The following is a 23,378-nucleotide window of genomic DNA, read 5'->3' as shown; positions in this document are numbered from 1 at the left end:
GAGTTAACGAGCGAGACTAACGAACATCAATTCATTTTTATATATATAGAAAAAGAAAATAGAAGATAAACAGTATAGTGGTTGAAGCCATGCGGGTATGTCATGCACCGTACAAAGAGTATTTAAAAAAATTCAATCTATGTATGTATTATGATTTATTATTTATTTATGTTAACTATGAGACCTTCAGCGGGCATTTCGTGGTTTAGTGCGATAGATACGAAAGCCTTTTAACAAGTTTATTAAGTTTGTTTTATTGCAATAAATTACAGTTTACCTGCGTCCTAAAATGACTTGGATGGACTGTGTGAGGATATACGCGAGAAGGGTTTGAGGGCAGAGATGACGTATGGCAAGGCTTGAATGGAAAATGAGGACATGCTGCGTAGACCCCACGTAGTGGGATAAGTGGAAGAAGAAGAAGGAGAAATTGTCTTTTTACCAAGTGTAGCTCCGTGTTGCAGCAGCAGTTTGATGACTTAAACGCGTCCGTCACCCGCGGTGCGCTGTGATGCTGTAGGTACGAGCATTCTGATAACAAAATCGAATTTTCCTAAATATATATTCAGCGAACTCATACGGATCGTTGCGACGAATTGACATTTTAGCGTTTTTAACACGATTTTGTTGGCTGATTATGTAGTTTAAGAGATGTTTGAAAGAGTATGATAGGTTTGAATGGAATAAAATGGACATGCTGTGCCGACCCATTATATGCTGACATAGTGACATAAGAATGGGATAAGGGCGAGAATTAGAAAACGTGTTACCTGCTGTTGCTCGTATCACTACAACGTAATACTCGAAACATGAGGTCAAACTCGCAATTGCCTTGATTAAAGGCAATCCTCGTGGCTACTGCAGGTGGAACTCCACTGTCTGCTCCCACTCGCACTGCAGGTAGGCGCCAACGATGACACGTAGACCGGCAGTCGGGTACAGCACGGCCCATTTAGTTAAAGTCTTCGCATTCTTCGCCACTGGAGCCTGGATTCGGAACAACCAACTCATACTACAAGCCGCGTTTAGGAAAAACTAGTAAAGTATTAAGGCGATCTAAATTTTTTTTCCTACCTATGCTGATAGCCTTGAGAGGCTATTTTAGCTTCACCACAACGTGTAGGTGAGCTCACGGGGCTCAAACCGGAGTGATGCTAACACTGACCCTAGTAAGAGCAGTGCTTCGCAGAATCTACCACCGGATCGGAAACGGCACCCACTGAGAAGATCCGGCGAGAAACTCAGTAGGCTGTGTCTATGGGTTAATTCGCTCGTCGAGCCCTTCGTCGCGAGCGACGGGTTTGACGAGGACGGTGACCGGTGCTTGTGGTACCTAAAAACACCGTTAATGGATCGGGAGGATCCGTAATGACATGTTTCGGGCGGCGTCGACTGTTTACCATTCGGTCTACAGGATCGGGTATGAGCGATCTCTGAATTAGCGTCAGCGAACCAAGTAATGGCTTATAAAGCCATTGAAGTTTCCTAGCAGAGGCGCGTCTCAACGTAATGTACTAGAGATGTCAGAAAATGCTTTTTTTTAAAGATTAAAATCAAAGAAAGAGCATGAATTACAAGTTTATGAGTTTGAAACGGCGTTCACTTTCAAACATCATGTAACAAAACGCATTAGTCTTGCACGGCCTGATGAAGATCTCTTCAGGAACTGATGCGATCTCGGCGGTAGAAACTCTGGTTATATTTAATTTTAGACTACTATACTGTATGACTCACGCAGGCAATTAATAATACCCGTGTTTTACTTCTCTGGGTCAATCGAGAAATATACTTCACGTCGCAAAGGGGATATGGCGTTTAGGTTGTGATATCTACTTAGTCTGGCCATAAATACTGTTACAATTAAAAATAAACAAAATATTACATTTGAATTTGGAATCTGTCATTTTTATATGATTGCTCATTGAGTTTTCTCATTTTGGCGCCAATACATTGTACAATATTTTGCGATATTAAATTGGAGTGGGGTGATAAAGAGAACCGAATCGCTGTGATTGCATTACACAAAGTAGGTATGGAGCCAAATGCAATTTTTAAGCCTGACTGGGTTTTGCTGACTACTTTATATCAGGTGAGCCGTGAGTTCGTTAAACTCCTAATTCAATCAATATAAAATAAACTTTAAGGTTCAAGCACAAAAAACAATAGTGTATACCATTTGTTTGTACTTAAGACTTTCTGTTATCGGAGAAAAAATAAATTAAAAAGGTCCTATGCAAATAAATGTCACTTCAAATCGATATTTATTTGCATAGGAGCAAATCACGATTGACTTCCACGGTGAAGGAATAACATCGTGTAATAAAAATGAAACCCGCAAAATTATAATTTGCGTAATTACTGGTAGTAGGACCTCTTGTGAGTCCGCGCGGGTGGGTACCACCGCCCTGCCTATTTCTGCCTTGAAGCAGTAATGCGTTTCGGTTATATCTCAAGGTGGGTGGCGCATTTACGTTGTGGATGTCTATGGGCTCCAGTAACCACTTAACACCAGGTGGGCTGTGAGCTCGTCCACCTATCTAAGCAATAAAAAAAAACCATTATTATAATATACTAGCGACCCGCCCTCGCTTCTTTTCGGAAACTGTAATTTATTATTGATTTCTCCACTATTTAATGGATGTTATTATACATATAAGCTTTCCTATTCAGTCACTCTATCTATTAAAAAAAACCGCATCAAAATCCGCTACGTAGTTTTAAAGATTTAAGCACACATAGGGATATACGGACAGAGAAAGCGACTTTGTTTTTTTTTTTTTAGATGGATGGACGAGCTCACAGCCCACCTGGTGTTAAGTGGTTACTGGAGCCTATAGACATCTACAACGTAAATGCGCCACCCACCTCGAGATATAAGTTCTAAGGTCTCAGTATAGTTACAACGGCTACCCCACCCTTCGAACCGAAACGCATTACTGCTTCACGGCGGAAATAGGCGGGGTGGTGGTACCTACCCGTCCGGACTCCCAAGAGGTCCTACCACCAGTGATTTGTTTTATACTATGTAGTGATATTTTATATTACGAAATTTTTATGAAGCCTTCAGAATGGCTAGCGAGCAATCCCGTGAAGTCTGGTAGCCATCGGATCAAATTCAAATCAGAGATCGGACAGAAAAGCGAGCCCCGGGTTCGACTAGTACTTTATACTTGCTTAGCTCTGGTGGTCTAGTATGTAGATGCTAGCAAATGTTTTCGGCTACAACAATTACCGTTTTAACTTATTACGTATTGCGGTGAGAGGCAATTCGGGTTTGTGAGTGCTCTGAAGGTGGCTTAGCTTATGATTATCAGAGCGTGTGCACGCGATTTTGTATGCTAAGAACTTTATTATACAGCTCTATTTATTTGTCAGTACAATTTGATACAGAGACTAGAATATAGGTGAAACCTACAGTTTTCGCAATATCTCATCAGAACTTCAGAATTGTAACTATACTGAGACCTTAAAACTTATATCTCAAGGTGAGTGGTGAATTTACGTTGTAGATGTCTATGGGCTCCGGTACCCACTTAAGACCAGATGGGCTGGGAGCTCGTCCACCCATCTAAGCAATAAAATAAAAAACTTGACCGCCACTATTAGTAGTAAGCCCACTGAGTTTCTCGCCGGATTTTTTTATTGGGTCGTGATTCCGATGCGGTGGTATAGTCTGCGAAGCACTACTCTTGCTAGGGCTGGTGTTCGCAAATTCTCACCTACCCTACCCGTCCCTAGCCGTCTTGTGACCTCACCTATGCGTCCGGGCGTAGCTGGAATAGCCCTTAGGCTACCAGCAAATACTTAGGGGAAAAAAATGGAGGATTGTACAAAGATTTTTTTAGCCGCCGGCCTTTAAGCTGGCTTTATATCATGTGAATCCTTAGTCTGCTCTCAGGAAAAGAGGTAAATGAAAACAAAAAAAATTAAATTTTTATGTTTTTTTTTATTCCTATGCTAATTTAAGCGGTGTTAGTTAGACGTTTTCGAAACCAAAACCAGAATAAATCTGTTTGTACTACAACGAACTAAAATATTTATTGTAAAAGGTTTTCTTCAATGCTACTACCAAAACAAAAACATTTTTGACGTATAAAAATTATTTGAATCTTTCATTAACACATTGAATGCTACATATTAAGTTTGTGTCGTAAAATGCTGTTCGGAAAATACACATTGTGACTTGTTAGTTGCAGTGAGGCGTGATGATGATTTATCGCTTTAATTAATTGACAGAATTACACATAACGAGTGAAACTGAATTCTGTAACGTTATGAAAAACAAAGCGTTTAATGATGTCTAGTTGATTATAATACTAGAGGTGACACTTGGTTCCAGCCGCGTTCTATTTGTTGATTGTCTGTCTTCTTCTCTACTGTATTACAATTGGGATGCCATTGTTGCCAGTTTTGTTTTTATGAAAATCATCCATTTTATTATATAATATAATAGAAAATGGAGAATACGAAAATGACGAGGAGTGAAATGAAGTTGGTTTGTTTGAAATGGTTATCTATTGGAATGAAATAGAAAGAAATGAGATGAAATTCAATAACGTCCTAGCGAAATGGTGGGAATTTACTGAAATTACAGTGGGCTGTTCGGAACAAACCCAGAACTTCATTTTTCCAAACCTTTGAAATTTCACAGATGCTAAACGGTTTTTAAACTACTAATATTAGCTAATAATGTAAAAATATACACGTTTAAACCTGAAGAGGCACTAAATTAACACTAGTCTAAGCGTAGCTGAAATAGCCCCTTAGGCTATTAGGAAAAAGAAAACTAAATTAACAAAATAAATTAATTAACAGCCTCGCTCTTCGCGTTCCAACCAAAAAGTCTTTGGTGCCCTGTCATCATCCAGCCTACTTTTACGCCGAAACGCCTTTTGCCACGAATAAGATGCCAGTGCTGATCGCATCGTAGATGACGATCGAAAAAGTTCCAATTTAAAATTATTATTTTTAGAAAATATAGTTTAAATAAATTCAAGAAATTGATTTTTTTTTTATTAATCATACTTTTATTAAATAATAAATTGAAAATGTTATCGCTTTTCAAGGTGTTTACATGAGTAATATAAAGAAAGCGTTAACATTGCATAAAAAAAAATTAACCTGTGACATTACTTTCATCTTTATATCAATCTCCTTCGACAAATAAACACGTAATTATTATTTGTTCTTCGATATAAGTACAATATTCTCTGAAACATATTCGGATTAATATTTAAGTCATAAAAGTGTTTAAGTCGTGACTGCTTTCATGCCTTGAATTGAAATTATTGGAAAGGTGTTTTTAGGTTATTATTAAGATCATAACAAAACGGATTTTTGAATCTTAAGCAGATAGTATATGTAAAAAATAGGCAAATATATCTGTTTGAATAAAGCCATTTAATCAAAGAAAATAAACAAAAGGATCATTGCCCATTGTGACTTCGAAATAACGTCTCATTATCAGAGCTTTAGTTCTATTATTCCAGGCTTTGGTAACCATAGATAATATACATAAATTAGTTATAGATAAGCAGCTCAAGCACTCAACAAAAATCGGCTGTCGGGTGTCGGCCACTAGATGGCTTCGCTGGCTAGTTTCTCATTGCTCCTGTAGATGGCAGTAGCATATTAGCTATCTTATATTTTATTTTTAATGAAGGATTTTGTAAATTTTCGGAAACTACAAATTGATAAAATTTAATCAATTTGTCTATAACAAATAAATACTTGTATGATTTTTTATTTTCATACAATAAATTCATACAATAATTAAATGCCTCAACATTAAAAACGCTTAGGGGTATCCGTTACAAGATGTCGCTAGTTTCCATACAAAAAATTTTTGTCTTAAAGTATCGCAGTTTCAGGGCCCTATTGATAACGACTTGACACTATATTAAGTATTGATGTCGACACTAATAAGTTCGTCAATTTTTTAATCAATTTTTTTATTTTTAAGCTTTTTGGGTGTCGACTAGACAAAACCTAGCGAACAAAATGAGGCGTCCTATATCTGTATATTAATATACACATGTAATGTATACCGCATACTCTTGAAACATCTCTTTACTCGCTAGCTATCTCTTCCTCTATATTGTGTTTTAATTGTTTTTAACTTAAAACTTTTTCAAATACAATAATGTGATAAACATTGCTACTAAGTATGGACTGCATTAGAAATACATATTCTATATTTCTACTTGCTAAGGTCAAAAACGTTCATGGTGTTCAGTTGTAAATCTAAATGATTATGGAGTTACAGATTTGTTTGTTTCAATCATGTGATACTCAATTATATTTAAATTTGTAGTGTTTTTTTCGGTATCGTGAGTGGTAGGCTTTATTAAAACTATTTATTAGTGCTTTAATAAAAACATTTATAGAAAAAAAAAGACAAAGCACAATATTCAAATGTCGACGAAATAAAAAAAGACAAAATATTAAACACACGATTTTTAAAGTAGTTTTATATAAATTTAAAATCGATGATTTAATTTAATTTATGGTAAATGTTTTTTGTTTGACATTTTACCCACGTAAATTCCGTTACGATTGTTTTTTTGATTGTTTTTATTTGCTTACTTTTTTACTTTCAATTTCAAGATTATATTTCCCATATTTTGAAGTGCTCGTATTATTATACTTCTAACCGCTTTCACCTAAGTAATCATCATAAATATATTTAATAACTTAAGCTACATAAACTTGATTATTCGCCTTCGTAATTCCCTCAAAATAACAAAATTTAAAATTTTCATGTCGTAACCACATTCAATCAGACATTAACATAATTACACAATCGTTAACAAGTTTCTATGTGTAATTTCACTCTTACATTATCTGTATAATTAAAATAAAGCCGGTTTCCCTGAGCCTGCGCTTGCCTACCGCTGCCTACAGACCGCCGATGACATTTGCGTACGGCTGTCAAATGGAACAACGATGCGCCACTCGTTAATTTTCTATGTACATTGTACTGTATGATCATGTAGGATTGGGAGAAAGACTGAGGACGGTGCCCGCCCGACAGTCGCTTCATACGCGCAATTCAACATAGTCAACCGTACGTAATTACGTTGACGATTAATCTTACACAAAACATTCACGGAGAACGCGCGCCATTTTGTAGTGAGAAGCTTAAAATTTCGCGCCTTTTTGCTGTTGTGCGACATTTTTTTCTTCTTATTATATTAAAACCAGTGTTCACTTGAATTATGGATTTAATTGTTAAGCGTGTTTTGAACGAAAGTGAATTAACAATTTAATGTGTGCGGTGCGAGAGTGAATGTGAAAATTGCGCAATATTTCTCGAAATGGATTATTGTTAATATCTATATTATGTGAATTACGGTGTTCTCTTTGCAAAGTATTTTTTTGTTTGTTTTATTTAGAGTGTGTGATTTTTTTTAATTTAGTTAAAGTGTGATCAGATTTGATTTTAAAATACAATATGATTTATGGGTTATCTCTATGGTTCCGCGTTTATACTACAAGTTTTAATCCGGGGATAAATCCGGGAACGTTTAATACCAATATAGGATCAGTGACTCAACCGAGGCTTATCGGTATTGGTTATCAGCCTGGCCGGTCGGATTGTCGATAATCCCATTCTCATGGATCGTTTGGAACCTCTGGGTTTGCTGAGGGACTTCAGTTCCCTCTGTATTTTGTACCGTATGTTCTATGGGGAGTGCTCTGAGGTATTGCTTGAGATGATCCCATCATCTCGTTTTTACCATCGCACAGCCCGCCACCGGAGTAGAGTTCATCCATACTACCTAGAGCCACTGTGCTCATCCACAGTGCGTTTCCAGCGATCTTTTTTGCCACGTACCATCCGGCTTCGGAATGAGCTCCCCTCCACGGTATTTCCCGAGTGCTATGACATGTCGTTCTTCAACGAGGCTTGCGGAGAGTACTTAACGGTAGGCAGGGGTTTGGCTCCGCCCCTGGCATTGCTGACGTCCATGGGCGACGGGAACCACTCACCATCAGGTGGGCTGTATACTCGTCTGCCTATAAGGGCCTTAAAAAATCCACGTAGACCTACATAGCTCCTTTCAGTATTATGAGCACTAAAAATGCTTAGCTAATTTTTGAGCACTAAAGAATTTCAATATTCATGAATTCTGAATTAAATTATGAATGTCACTTAAAAGTTCATTTAAAACCTCGCATAAAAGAGTTCACGTCATAACAATGGCTCTAAAAAATAATGGGTTTTCATAACAATATGTGACGGCAACACGTGACGTTGAAATTTTTCAATAAAATCGATCGTGGCGTTCACCTTATTTCATTTCAAAAGCCTATGCTATGTTCATACCTAGTGGAATCCTCTCTTATTTTAGAGACTCGAGGTTTGGGATTGTAACTTATTCATTCATTCTAAAAGTTGTTTTACTAGTGGTAGGAACTCTTGTGAGTCCGCACGTTCAGGTACCACCACCCCGCCTATTTCTGCCGTGAAGCAGTAATGCGTTTCGGTTTGAAGGGTGGGGCAGCCGCTGTAACTATACTGAGACCTTAGAACTTATATCTCAAGGTGGGTGGCGCATTTGCGTTGTAGATGTCTATGGGCTCCAGTAACCACTTAACACCAGGTGGGCTGTAAGCTCGTCCACCCATCTAAGCAATAGAAAAAAAATGTTGTATCTGTAGTTACACGAGAGATGATGTAAGTTTGATTATAATCGTCAGAGAAAAAAAGAGACAGTTGGAATCATGAAATCACTAGTCAAAAGAACTGTGTGTTTTAAAACCGTGTGTATTATCTATGCTATTACTGCTTGGAAAAAGCTATGAACTAGTTCCACGCCATTAAAATTGTCACATTTCGTTTCTATTGTTAATAACTCAATTCGTATACATGAATTTGCATTGTAATTAGTCTGGAAATGCTTTAACGATTTCGTGATGCATTTTTTGGAGAGCGAAACCAGCTAGAGCTTTGATTGCTTTGTAAGTTTTGAAAAATAGTCTGTCGTTTTGAGATTATACGTTATTTAAATGTAGGCTTTTCTAATAAGTTTATAGTTATTTGTTGGGTAACTCCTATGTTTCTTCAGTTCAAAATTATACCTATAGTAACGATCACTGTTATTATCACCACCCACAGACACAGCCCATTGAGTTTCTCGCCGGATCTTCTCAGAGGGTCGCGTTTCCGATCTGGTGGTAGATTCTGCGAAGCACTGCTCCCGATAGGGTCAGTGTTAGCATCACTCCGGTTTGAGCCCCGTTATCTCACCTACTAGCTAAGGTTACGCTGAAATAGCCTCTCAAGGCTGTCAGCTTAGGTAGTAAAAAAAATGTTATCAGGGATTAATATTCAAAATTCGACAACCAAAAACAACCGTATTGTCCTATTATTATTTTTTTAATTTCTCTTTTAGGCAGACGAGCATACGTCCCATTTGATGGTGAGTGGTTACTGTCGCTCATGGATGTCAGGAATGACAAGGGCAGAGCCAAGCCGCTGTCTGGTGCTAAATACTCTTAGCAAGCTTCGTTTGAAGAAGGACATGCCATAGCATATGTCATAACCATAAGGATATACAATATAGTATATTTAATACTGTGATACCGATTTAGAATCTGTATAGCACCTAGTATGTGCTATTATTAACATTGAGAATGTGGAGTGTATTTTTCTTTAAATCCCTACCTAATCGCTGGTATTCTAAGCCCTAGATTATTTAGACTCTAAGAGGCTATTCCCGCTACGCTAAAGCGGGATGGAATCTATTCACGAATTCGCACTGTCAATGACAATGTCATCCACATTATGCTGCAATTTTTCTTGATAATAAATCACAAAATTATCTTCACTGCACTTTAAAAATGCTTAAGGAAGACGAAGCGATGAAATTCCTAATTCACAACTACGTTTAATAAAATACAAATAAGACGGCGATTGAATTTTGTAAAGTCTAATTAAATCTAAAACTGATTATTTGCATGCAATATGGCGTAGAAAGTTAGTCAGGAATATGTCATTTCACGGTGACTGAGCATCGGACGCCGGGTGAATATAATGTCAATTAAAAAAATGTAATGCACTTGACAGGTACATACAAGTTGTGTCTTTTTCGTGTTTAATGTTAATTAGTGTCATAAAATCAACGTTAATTACGTTAAAATTGATTGACTGTTAGAAGAAAATTGTTTGGAAGTGGCAACACTCGACGCGAAGTTGTGCGAATTTCCTTGAAAAATTCGGTTGTTTTGTGTTTTTATATTTACGTTCGATAACATGCAAGCGGTCATCTTGAAATTTTCGTTACCATGTGCAGGTTTTAATCTGATTGCAAAATTAATCGATAGATAGAATCTTCGTTAGGACTCATGCTAATTAATACTCGGTGAAAACGTTTGTCAGTCGCTAATATTAAATAAATAAAAAATAAAAAAACTTTTTTGAATTTCTACATGATCGGACGTGCTCACGACCCACCTGGTGTTAAGTGGTTACCGGAGTAACTTTCAAACCGAAACGCATTACTGCTTCACGGCAGAAATAGGCTGGTACCTACCCGTGAGGGCTCAAAAGTCTTCCTACTATCAGTAAAAGATTTACTAGATAATCCAAAATAAACATAACAAAACATTAAAAAAGTTTAAATTTAATTTATTAAAAAAATAAATAATTAAAAATGATGTTTCCAAAGAATCAACTACAGTCCATTTCTGTTTTATAAAAATACTAGCGGCACGCTCCGGCTCCGCTCGGGTCTTTAGCAAAAATTTAAACGATATTTAAGGTTTTTTTTTTGTTTTTTTATAAAAGAACACTTGTTGCGGCATAACTATAATAGTTAGACATAATAATATGCTGCTCAATCATCATCAATACTTTTCGCAGGGCACGCGGTGTAAAGAATATTTTTGGTAATTTATTTACACCTTGGGTTACATCATTAGTTTTAGTAAGGATCCCTTTTTTTTTTTCAAAAAAGATTATAGCCTATGTCACTCGTGAATAGTGTAGCTTCCAAACAGTGACAGAATTTTTCAAATCCGTTCCGTAGTTTCGGAGCCTATTCAATACAAACAAACAAATCTTTCCTCTTCATAATATTAGTATAGATTGATAAACTTAAACTAAAAACACAGATTGATGTTGAATTAATTACAGCCGTTAACATTTCATTGTATTAATGGCATTATGAAAACGCATTAGCCCAGATTGCCCCGAGTAATACACACGAAATTCATTTATTATTATTACCGTCCGACATCTAAATGACGAACGCTAGAAGTTAATTCTCGAACATTCGATTAAGCTTTCGACTACGACTAACAATCGTCATTGACGCGAACTGTTACGCAACGAGAAAACCAAGAGATCTCACCGTAACTCAGCGTTAAACACGTACCCGCCAGAATTGGACCCGCCTTCCGAATCGCGGTCACACTTTAACTAAGATTACGCACATTACGCAATAATAACACGTAATTACCGTGCAATTAAACCTCGCAGAAACGTGAAACTAGGAAAGCTTGTAATTGTCCGCGCTTTCATTCAGAAGCGTCGGACGTGGATCGACATGTCGAGGGAATCGAAGGACAGCTGTAATGCTATAGCCAGACTAATCAAGGACTTCTGCAGCTGTTCCGAAAACGGAACCTGGTCTCCGGAGATGACGTCAGACAAACGCAAGGGCCCGTTCTTGAAGAGCGAGCTCACGAACATGTCGGCCATGCGCAGACGCATCATGACCATAGCCAAAAGAAAAACAAAAGAAATACCGGAATCACCGAAGCTGAATAAAGGGGATCAATTGAAGAAAAGCTCCGAAACTTTAACGTCTAATTTGGTTAACACAACTATAAGCTCCCAAGGCAGTACAATACGCAGGAACATTGACAGCTTCCTCATGTCGCGACGAATGTTTGCTTTAGAAGAGGACATTTACGAGAAACCGATCCAGTACGTTAAGAACTCTTCGTGCGGCGAAAACTGGTCTTTGAGCAAAGCGTGGAGGTTAAACAACACAGATTTGTTTAATACAACAATTGATTCCCACACGCGCCAAATGCAATTGGAACGAATCGAAGAAGTTCCGCATAGAAAGAAACAGAACAGGAAAATGAGAGAGCAGATGCGTTACGATCGGAACATCAAACGCCACATTCGTATAAGAGTGATGCTGTCTTTGCGAATGAGGAGGTACTTGAAGAAGCGATTGAGGAAAAGCTCGGCTACCTCCCAAAACGTGAACGTGCCTCCGAGGAGGTTTCTGAGGGGGGCCTCGTTGACCTCTAGCTTCGGGACCAGGTCTTACAGGAGCGTGCTGATGGATAAAGTAGCGGACGGCTCCGTGGTCTTCGATGTGTACGAAGCCAGGAATTCGACGATGGGCCTCTGTCACGACTACGCTGAGGATCTCGACACGCTACACATAGCTCTCCGCGCCGGGAATTTTAGGTAATTATTTTAAAGCTAAGCCACTTATGAGATCAATCGACGATATAATAAAGGTTACGGGAACCATTCTGGATGTGGGTCGCATTAAATCGGTCGTTGTGGCTAGTTTTAGAGGAGGGCTTTTTCCAGCAGTGGACGTCTGTGTAATGATAGTGATGATGATGATTTTTCGTAGTAAACCAGTCTGGTTTGTTGTGACAATTAAGAGGATATTCACAGTGTAGGCACAGGCTTGATTTAGGCTTTGATTGAGGAAGATGGTATGTGACTTCAATACCGTCTTTCTATGGCTCAAGTACTATTTATTCCTCTCTCACAATTCATTCCCAATAACAACAACAAAGGTATGATATTAATACAATTTATCAGCGTTATGTCTGGTTCTCTGAAATAGATCACATTTCTAAAATACAGCTCGAAGTAGGGACTTGGAAGTTTAAGGTGTAAATTAACCCGTATCGTCAGCTTTTCAACGTAACGTGATTTTCTCGTCGGATTTTTTCAGTGAGCGAGTCGCGATTCCAACCCCGTAGCAACTTAGTTCTCTTTTTGGAGCGTTCAGGCATTTAATACCCCTACCCTGTTATTCCCTTTCCTGGCTGAGCTCGAGCTCATCCACGTGTCATGACAAAGCTGGAAAGGCATTCAAGCTACCAACGATCCAAGCCCAAAAAAAAAACCACGAAAAAATGTATATTTATAATTTAAAGGCAATTTTGTTGTAATACCGGTTTTTTCTTTGTATTGAAATCATATGAGCTACGTCTCACCAGATGGTGAGTGTATACCATCCCTCATTACCATCAACAATGGATAGCCAGGATACCTTCCAAATCCACTTGCCAAACTTCATTTACTCATCTAACCTCGTTTTGAGCATTTAAGTTTGTAGTTAGGCCGCCCTGATTTGATCCATAAACCTTCTGAAACGGTCCAGATGTAAGGGTAAGGGCAAGGGTACGAACAAATCGAACCTAAGCCCAGCATTACTGACAATAAAAGCCCAACACGATCGCATATTTTAACAGTATCTGTAATTATATGCATCAAATAACCCGGAGGTCACAAAACTCAAACAGCCAACGAATTGACCAAGTATTCCGGATACGCAGGCACGGTGCGTGACATTATTGTTGTTTCCCTCCGCCGTAATGAGAGAGTGTGTCGCCTCACTAATCTGGCTATATATGGGAATGTTTTATAGTATTTTAGTACTCCTAAGTACTGAGTATTATTTATAGTACTCTTGATCGCTATAGGCACGAGCCAGCAGCGCAAAACGAGTTTCCGGTCATCGTTCTCGTCGAAGCCGTCGCTTGCGGCGAAGGGATCGGCGAGTAAATTAAACCACAGACGCAACCCACTGAGTTTCTCGCCGGATCTTCTCAGTGGGTCGCGTTTCCGATCCGGTGGTAGATTCTGCGAAGCACGGCTCTTGCTAGGGTTCGTGCTAGCAACAACGTCAGGTTTGAGCCTCGTGAGCTCACCTACTAGCCTGGCGACGCTGACATGGTCTCTCTAGACCATCAGCTTAGGTAGGAGAAAAAAAAAAGCGAAATGAGAAGTTTAGCACTGTGCTTAGTGCAAGTTTTTTAACGTTCTCGATAGCGTAAAACTTAACTTAAAGGACAATGCCCAAAAGTGGGCCAACTTTATGTCAAAACTATTTGTACTTGAAAAACTATGCCTTATTTTTTCACGTTGTTTAGTTTATGTATCAACATTTCTTTCAACCTGGCATTGTTTTCCAAAAAAATAAATTAATTGATAACATCCCAAAACTATCCATGCCATAGTTTTTAAATTCACCAATAGGCAAAGGGCTTAGCCCATACAGCCTTATAGCAAACCTATATGCTGTCAAACGAAAGAGTTGTTTGTGACTTGAACAACAAATTAAAAAAGTTTTGGCAGCAACCCGAGTGAAGCGTCACTTGAATTTTTATTTTAATGTTTTTTTAATAGTTTATTGTGTAATTTGTATTATTTGTATTTGTAATATTGTGTATAAAAGGTCTGCGTAAGCTTATGCTCAGTCAATGTGGTATTCGTCGAGTTGACGTCAAAACTCCCAAAAAGCATTAAAAAGAGATACACCGGCTTTTTATGGACATAACAAATATATAACTTCGACAGACTAGGCTGTATAGGCTACGCTCTTTGCCTGCTTATTGGTGAATTTAAAAACAACAACAACAATATCGTTGCCGGCTTCCGGATTTTCATTTCATTTTATTATTATTATGAGGATATAATAATAATAAAATGTACGTAAGGGCTTATTTCTAGCAACATTAACCACAATTAACTTATTTAATACTGTAAATAATTATGAGAGCGATTATTGATTTCGAAGAAAACAATTAACAACTTAATTTTAGCTACAGAAAAAAACAGATTTCTCTTAAGCCTGGGTGAGAATATAAAAATCGTTTTCTGAATATGAAACGATATTTCTTTATCTATCAAATTAAGTTAAAACCATCATGACAGGACAACTTTTTTTAGGGGCCCAAACGCCCATAGAAAATGGGCATTGTCCTTTGTATGGAATTGGAATGTTTGCGTACGTTTGCCGCTAGGGGCGCTGTTCCAACTGCACACAAATTTGAATTAACTTTTACGCTAACGAGAACGTAAAAAAATCCCGTTCTCATGGATCGTTTGGAACCTCTGGGTCTGCAGAGGGACTTCGCCTCTCTCTGCATTTTGTACCGTATGTTCCATGGGGAGTACTCGGAGGATTTACTTGAGATGATTCCATCATCTCGTTTTTACTATCGCATCGTCCGCCACCGGAGTCGAGTTCATCCATACTACCTGGAGCCACTGCGTCTATCCGCAGTGCGTTTCCAGAGATCTTTTTTGCCACGCACCATCCGGCTTTGGAATGAGCTCCCATCCACGGTGTTTCCCGAGCTCTATGACATGTCCTTCTTTAAACGAGGCATGTGGAGAGTACTCAACGGTAGGCAGCGGCTTAGCTCTGCCCAGGGCATAGCTGAAGTCCATGGTCGACGGTAACCATTCACCATCAGGTGGGCCGTATGCTCGTCTGCCTACAAGGGCAATGTAAAAAAAAAACAATACTATAAATTTCCTCAGCTTGATTTGATCTTTAACCGTCTTTAACGAAAAACCAAGGAAGTTCTTAATTCGACAAAAAAAATTTTATATCTGTTATCTCAGAACTTTTTTCTATGCTAACTGATTTTTTGATTTTATTGGAAAGCTGGTGCTTCTCATGCGGCCCCGTTGTGGTGGACAGCTGATAGCAATGCACGTTGTCTATGGACTCTTGATGCTGGGAAGCCGGTAGGCTCATAGCTCTCCCAGTTCATCTAATAAAGAATGCTCAAATTCGATATGAAACGTGTTCGCTAGTTGTTACAAATTGTAAACAAATTATACCAATCGACGAATCTAGAAAAAAATTTGACCTTCTGTCCCATATTTAGCATATAAATTAAAGCGATAAATTAAATAACGTTTGAAATGTTTATAACGATGTGAATTGGATAATGGTATTAAACATATTTTATTTATCTATATATGAATACGTGAAGCAAAAACTTTGTATCCCTTTTTACGAAAATTACGCGGACGGAGAAATATGAAATTTTCCATAAGTATAGAGAATATAGAGAAGAAGTGCACAATGCTAATATTTTTTTAAAATAATGCATAAAAGGTTCATTAAATCAATAAAGAAAACATTACACACACTACCATGTATTTGACACACGCACATATACTCTTTGTTTATTGTCAAACTTTTGTTATTGCTTAAAGTCTGTAGTCAAATTGAGAATAGGTTAGTATTTTTTATCTTTAATATTACGAGTATTTGTCTATAGTGTAGTCTTGGCGAAATATTTAACAATAGGACCTTAATAATGTTGACACTTATAATTTCAATTAATTATAGTCGAATTTCGACTACTGCGGGACCACTAGTTCACGATAATTGTATATAAAAATTTTCAACCGTGTTTTATGTAAATGGCAATATTAATTAGAATAGGGTTATATAAAATAAACAAGATGATTTTATTGGAGCTTAATTTGATTCCCAATTTCACTGAGTTAAAGAGCAGTATTTTTCTTTTCACGTTCTAGTATGTGTTTGAGGGGAAAGTAAATTGAAAAGAGATTTAGTAAAGCTAATGAATTCTGTGCGCCATCTATTATCACAGAGTTGCAGCTTTAGACAGTTTCTGCGGTAATTTGCCTACGTACCGCTAGATGGCGCGACGAAAAACAATTTCCCATTTATTTTGCTGCTCAAGTCTAAGCAGACGATTGTTGTTTTGGAGTTGAGATATGAGGAGTTAAAAATAAAATAAAGTTTAATTTTGCTTTTTTAAAAGTAAATAGTAATACTATAGGTATGTACTATATTTTGTTTTTATTCAGTCTTTATTGCATTGAAATAGTAATGGGAAATAATGATGGGAATACAATATTATAGTAAACCATAATACTGTATTTCTTATTTTCGAAATGTGATATTAGTTGAATGACTAATTTATTCATTTAATGAATAGACTCTAATGTTTTTTTAATTTTTTAATTTTATTGTTTAGGTGGGTGGACGAGCTTACAGCCCACCTGATGGTTAGTGGTTCTTGGAGCCCATAGACATCTACAACGTAAATACTGCCACCCACCTTGCCACCCACCCACCTTCTAAGGTCTCAGTATAGTTGCAACGGCTGCCCTACCCTTCAAACCGAAATTGCTGCTTCACGGCAGAAATAAGCAGGGCGGTGTTATCTACCCGTGTGGACTCACAAGACGTCCTACCACCAGTAACTTTCATTATCAAATCATTTTTTTTCACAGGAGCGGTCGGTTAGCTGTCGAGAGTTGGTGGGCGGGGCACGCGATGCCGGCGGCGGGCGGGCGCGCCAACAACGGCGCCCTCGCACTGCACTATGCCGCCGCAAGGGGCTGCCTCGATTGTGTTCGTCTGCTCACAAATACTACTCCAGATGCCTCGTGAGTACAACAGTTTCCAATCCACATAGTTTTATCACTTGTGACAAATCTACAGCTCCATCTATTAGTAAATAAATGAACTACAGACAGATTTAATATAAAACGCAGTAAACACACTTCGGCTATTCACCAACAGGTGGCGCTGCGCGGTTAGTAATGTGAGCGGAAATCTCAAAAGGAAAATTTACTGTCGAAACCTCAACATTGAAGTCTGATATTAGATTGTCATCACGAATAGGTACTTTCATATTTTTCTAGGGACTTTTAAAAGTTTCTCAGCAGTGGTCCGTGTACTTAGTGCGAGTTTTTTAACTTTCTCGATAGCGTAAAAGTTCGCTCATATTTGTATGGAATGGGATCGTATGCCTACGTTTGCCGCTAGGGGCGCTGTTCCAATTGCGTACAAAATTGGGCTAACTTTTACGCTATCGAGAACGTTAAAAAACTCACACTAAGCACACTGTAGGTAGTTTTTTGTGTTTATTTCATAAGAAAACTCATCACGTTAACTCATAAATTCCACGTCTATCGGAGCGTTGTACGGTTGGCACGTCACACGTCATTACCTCAGTCCGAGCGGATTGAAGCGCGTGCTCTCCGCGTTTTTCTGGACTTGTAACTAACTGTCCAGTCACGATACATAACGGACTGGAACGGGCAGCGCCGACGCGTCTTGTATGTACTCGTAATCTAGATTATTAAACGCAAAATTATATGTACATGCTTCAACAGAAAATCCAAGTTAATTATGTTATTGAGGGTTTTTAGCATTTATATATAATATATTTTTTATTATTGCTTTGTTGGTTGGAAGAGCTAACAGCCCACCTGGTGCTAACTGGTTACTGGAGCCCACAGACATCTACAACGTAAATACCGCCACCCACCTTGAGATATAAGTTCTAAGATCTCAAGTAAGTTACAACGGCCCCACCCTTCAAACCGAAACGCGTTATTGCTTCACGGCAGAAATAGGCGGGGCGGTGGTACCTACCCGTGCGGACTCACAAGAGGTCCTACCACCAGTAAATTATGTTTGAATAGTCGCTTAACACGTGACTTAGGAATGTAGCCCATAACAGAATGGTTGTAACAGATAAATGTAATGATATTTCCATCGGTTTTCGTGAGATGTAAACGTAATGAAAAGAATCTTTACGATTTGATTTTGCCTTTTTATTATTCTCGAGGTTTCGTTTGAATCATCCGTTTCCGTAAACATGAAAACGGTAATGCGCTTGAAAGGTTAGAAAAAGTTTTAATTATAGATTTAAAAAAAATCTATATATTAATACGTGAAGCAAAAACTTTGTATCCCTTTTTACGAAAATTGCGCGGACGGAGGAGTATGAAATTTTCCACACTTATAGAGAATATAGAGAAGAAGTGTACAATGCTAATATTTTTTTAAAATAATGCATAAAAGATACATTAAATCAATAAAGAAAACATTACGCACACTACATACCATGTATTTGAAGCACACACGCATGCATACTATTTATTGTCAAACTTTTGTTCTTGGCGACTGTTGTCAAATTGAGAATAGATTAAATATTGTTTGCCTTTGTTATATATGGTAAAACTACATATTAAAATATAAATCGATTAGTCTTGTTCTTGCAGTTTAAAAAATACAATTTTGACGTTATGTCTTATAACAACATTAAATCATTAAAAATCGATCGGTTATTGGTGCATATATACGTAATTTTAAAACAAAAACGTGTATAACTAACTCATTACGTTAACAATACGTAGTGTAGTCTGTAAACGAATTGTTTACGAAACAATATGATCTAATGTTGTGTTGATGCATGAAATAATAAACAGATTATTAAACTCTTTTTTTCCTACCTATGTTGATAGCCTCGAGAGGGTATTTCAGTTTCTTGACGTGTAGGTGAGCTCACAGGCTCAAGCCGGGAAGTGTTGCTAACACTGGCCCTAGCAAGGACAGTGCCTCGTAGATTCTGCCACCGGATCGGAAACGCGACCCACTGAGAAGATCCGGCGAGAAACTCAGTGGGCTGTGTTTGTGGGTTAATTTACTCGTCGAGCCCTCCGTCGCAAGCGACGGGTTCGGCGAGGACGGTGATCGCATTCTTAAACGTTTGTTGCAGTTGTAATGCTATTTTTTTAATGGCGAGTACGTCTTCTTCAATTCTCAATTCTATTGTATAACTGATATGAGAATTAGGCACATCAATCTATCCATGCCACCTAATAATAAGCCTTATTATCCAACAATGTGTTTAAAATTAAGTACACATAGCTGTGTTATGAATTCTGCTTTACGCCACCCTGATCGAAATCAGCTAGGTTATAGGTACTTCGTCATCTTAACCTTATACCACATTAGTTTTTTTTTCCTGCCTAAGCTGATGGTCTAGAGAGACCATATCAGCGTAACCTTAACTAGTAGGTGAGCTCATGGGGCTCTGCCTGACGATGTTGCTAACACGAACCCTAGCAAGAGTCGTGCTTCGCAGAATCTGCCACCGGATCGGAAACGCGACCCACTGAGAAGATCCGGCCAGAAATTCAGTGGGCTGTGTCTATGGGTTAATTTACTCGTGGAGCCCTTCGTCGCAAGCGGGTTCGGCGAGAACGATATCCGGCCACATTAGGGATTAGGCATCAGTGGTACGACCGGCCGCTTGACTGAAACCAACCCTTTAGGGTTGTTTCTCCAGTAGCATATCCATTGCAACGTGTGATATATAGAGACATTTATGTTTCTTTTCTCGAAGTTTCTTTTATTTCATCCCTTTTCGATTGTATGATTTACATATCGAGGGGTGTAAGGTTATTTGGTTTAAGCGACATTTCGCTTGATACACGTTATTTATCTTTGTAATTGAATGTGTGTTTTAGCATCAATAGTTCGATGTTTTTAATTGAACTTCAATCATGTTTAGCCGATTCAAATAGCTGAAGTTTTTTTTTTTTAATAGTTTTTCCAAATTTGAAATTTTATATAGCTTTATTTGTGAAGTTGGAAAAATGTCGCTTAAACCAAATAGCCTTTCACCACTCGATATTAGTTTTATAAAAATTAATAACTAAAACTTCGATTTTCCTATACACCAACAAAGAAAAAAGCAAACATTTTATTTTTTTTGTATATTTTTCTTCCTAAATTTTCTTTATAATTCACGTTAGCTAGGTTAAAATAAGCAACGTGAAGATAAGACACATATAATTTGTTAACCAGTTAATTAGTGTATAAATTGTTAGTAGTTTTATTAACATTTAATATTAAATTGAACGTCGCACATATAATATAATTAAAGAGCGCGTTTTCAGAGAAAGCGTTACTTACTGAATTAATTATCTCGTGATCTTCAATCTTCACACTCCGCCGATGCTCGCGTCCTGGCTAACGCTTCGTTAAAATAAAAATAAAACATGTAGGTGGTTATTATATTATAGATATAGATTATAAATATAGATACTAAGTTATAGATAATTTGATTGTTTCTTACATTGAAATCGTCGTGGCCTAAAGGATAAGACGTCCGGTGCATTCGTGTTGAAGCGATGCACCGGTGTTCGAATCCCGCAGGCGGGTACCAATTTTGTACTGAAATACGCACTCAACAAATGTTCACGATTGACTTCCACGGTGAAGAAATGACATCGTGTAATGAAAATCATTATAATTTGCGTAATTACTGGTGGTGGGACCTCTTGTGAGTCTGCGCGGGTAGGTACCACCGCCCCGCCTATTTCTGTCGTGAAGCAGTAATGCGTTTCGGCTTAAAGGGTGGGCCAGCTGTTGTAACTATACTTGAGACCTTAGAACTTAGATCTCAGGGTGGGTGGCGCATTTACGTTATAGGTGTCTATGGGCTCCAGTAACCACTTAACACCAGGTGGGCTGTGGGCTCGTCCACCCATCTAAGCAATAAATAAAAAACTACGGTGAAATTTAAATTTTACTTTTATTTTGGATCTTTTAGACTCAAATTAATCCAAAATCCGATACACTGACGAGCTATTGATTTGATTTATATCCTTTGTTCTTTTATTTTTTTATTATTACATTTTTTTTTTACTTTTACTTACGTAGTTTGAAGCATGAACTTTTCAATGGTTGGAAGATCTTCGCAGCGTTGTGTACATGATTATCATTATTTTTTTCTACATAAGCTGGTGACCTTGAGATACTATGCCAGCGTAACCGAGTGAATAGGTGAGCTCACGGGGCTCAAACCTGACGACGTTCCTAACGCTAACTCTAGCAAGAGCAGTGCTTCGCAGGATCTACCACCGGATCGGAAACGCGACCACTGAGAAGATCCGCCGAGAAACTCAGTGGGCTGTGTCTGTGGGTTAATTTACTCGCCGAGCCCTTCGTCCTCCGCAAGCGACCTCTTTTTGTGCATTCAGAACTAACTATTATCCGTTTGTTTTTCAAAAGGAAAGGAAATGATAAATATCATTGGGTATTGTTTTAAGATCGCCTGTGCCTTTTAATATGCGTAACAAAATCTACAAATTCGACGTTACGGGAAAAGCTGAGACTGCATCTCAATCAGTGTTTCGATGTACTACTACTGTTCTTACTACCGCATTAGTAGATACTAGATAGTGTTGGCATTCAGTCGCATTATGTGTTGCTCCGCGCGTACTCGTGTCGAGTCGAGTGCACAGCGTGAGTGCTCTAAAGTGTAATGCGTTCGCCTACCTGAAGTGTGTGTTTAATGATTCTATACTTTATTTTTATTACAATTAAGTTCTAATTATTTTTGTGCGTGAAAGGTTGTTTTGGTATTCCGCGACCCAGAAGTCTGGTAAGTGGTAACCGAGACTAAAGTTTGTCGTTGGGAATCTTTGAAAATAACGTTTCTAGGTCTTAATTTTTTTTTTATCATAGTCTAGTCGGTCGCTGTTTTTAGAAGCCTCTGTATGACAAGTCATTATTGTAATTGTTATGAATTGGTATATACTTATATTGGTTTAAGTATTCTGATTGGCTTCGATATTTGTCTAAAGAATCTGTAGTAGAGTATGAAATAATTCCAATCATTTTTCACCAAATAAGTAATGTCTTTAATATAATATAAATATACACATACAAAGACGTTCCTAAATTATTCGCTGGTAGCCTAAGGGGCTATTTCAACTGATTGATGGCACTCACGGGCTCAACCTGAGAGAATTTGCTAATAATAGTCCAAGCAAGAGCAGTGAATGGGATGGATGTAATGTGCTCTGCGTCAACCCTGTCCCGCCGTTTCAATAGCCCCGACTGGGCTCCGGCCCGGTCCGAGGTAGGGCGCCGGTTGTGAGCGGCAGGAGTTTTTAGTGAGGTTCAACTCCCACATACCCCACCTGCCGCGCGATTGGGGATCCGGCGATTTTCTCCTGTGGAAAAAAAAAAAGCAAGAGCAGTGAATGCTTCGCAGAATCTATCATCGGATCAGGATCGAGACCCACTGAGAAGATCCGGCGAGAGACTCAGTGGGCTGTGTCTATGGGCTAGTTCGGTCCTCGAACTCTTCGTCGTAAAATTCATGTTAAGTAGATATGTAATTGCTTCCACTCGTATTTGTCTATAGATCGGGTTAGGAACGAATGTACTGGTTTTGAAGATTGCGGAAAATTCAAATCTGTCGATGTTTGAGCGATATTTAACCGCTTACTTTTTCTTGTCTTGAAATTCACGCAGTTCCCCAACACTCGCAAATGAATTGTTCCTTTGATTTTAAAGATCATTCCTGAGATTTGTATAGTAAAATCTAATTTATTGTAATGACATGTCTTTCTTCAAACGAGGCTTGTGGAGAGTATTAAGCGGTAGGCAGCGGCTTGGCTCTGCTCCTGGCATTGCTGAAGTCCATGGGCGACAGTAACCACTCACCATCAGGTGGGCCGTGCGCTCGTCTGCCTACAAGGGCAATAAAAAAAATTGTATCTATTCATTTTTAGCATTATC

At 38.2% G+C, this 23,378-nt stretch overlaps 1 protein-coding gene across 4 annotated transcripts in view; it reads left to right on the top strand.

Moving 5' to 3' along the window:
- LOC101737289 (espin) overlaps positions 1-23,378 on the top strand; it is a 118,792-nt gene that overhangs the window by 18,114 nt on the left and 77,300 nt on the right. For 3 of the 4 annotated variants that reach the window (XM_062674936.1, XM_062674925.1, XM_062674923.1), the window contains exon 2: positions 17,279-17,434. In XM_062674936.1, coding sequence (XP_062530920.1) covers positions 17,322-17,434 — 113 coding nt within the window. In that variant the 5' untranslated portion in view covers positions 17,279-17,321. Of the gene's footprint in view, positions 1-17,278; positions 17,435-17,571; positions 17,673-23,378 lie in introns of those variants that run through there. The other variant, XM_062674948.1, reaches the window with a different exon arrangement.

This window comes from Bombyx mori, chromosome 3 (assembly GCF_030269925.1).
Source record: "Bombyx mori chromosome 3, ASM3026992v2".
Classification (NCBI taxonomy): Eukaryota; Metazoa; Arthropoda; class Insecta; order Lepidoptera; family Bombycidae; genus Bombyx; species Bombyx mori.
Note: the sequence above shows the minus strand (reverse complement) of the source record. Positions and strands in the feature narration are given on the sequence as shown.